This window comes from Olea europaea, unplaced genomic scaffold (assembly GCF_002742605.1).
Source record: "Olea europaea var. sylvestris unplaced genomic scaffold, O_europaea_v1 scaffold1233, whole genome shotgun sequence".
In the NCBI taxonomy this organism is placed as follows: Eukaryota; Viridiplantae; Streptophyta; class Magnoliopsida; order Lamiales; family Oleaceae; genus Olea; species Olea europaea.
In genome coordinates, this window is record NW_019229762.1 from 84319 (window position 1) to 84867 (window position 549).

General features: G+C 33.3%; 1 protein-coding gene across 1 annotated transcript; it reads left to right on the forward strand.

Annotated features, from left to right (window-relative positions):
- LOC111374288 lies at window positions 1-549 on the forward strand. The gene is made up of 2 exons (XM_022996945.1): window positions 1-130; window positions 209-549. The coding sequence occupies exons 1-2, from the start codon at window positions 1-3 to the stop codon at window positions 547-549; spliced, it is 471 nt and encodes a 156-aa protein (XP_022852713.1).

Sequence of the window (549 nt, forward strand, 5' to 3'; positions counted from 1 at the left end):
ATGTTGACATGTGATTTTGATACAAAAATCACATTTGTGTATTCTGTTTGGGAAGCTAATGCTAATGATTCACGAGTATTCGTTGACGCAGTCACAAGAAGCTCAAACAACTTTCCAATGCTACGAGGAAGTATATTTTTATACTTCAAATAATTATTGCAAATATATTTACAGTGTTACACTATGTAAGTCTTTTTTTATTTTGTAGATCAATTTTACCTTGTTGATTCTGAATATCCAAACATGTTTGGATTTGTTGCCCCTTATCGAGGTCAAAGATATCATTTGCACAACTATGTTGGACGGGGAAGACTATGTGGGAAGGAAGAATTGTTCAACTATAGACACTCCTCGCGCTGTAATATTATTGAATGTTGTATTAGAGTTTTAAAGGCAAGATTTCCTATTTTGAAGTTGATTACTAATTATTCACTTAGTAGGCAAAGGCAAATCCCTACTTCATGTTACTTAACAAACAACTTCATTCATCAGGAGCACGCTTTAGATAAGTTGTTCGTAGAGTATTCAGAGGAGAATATGGTGTTTTAA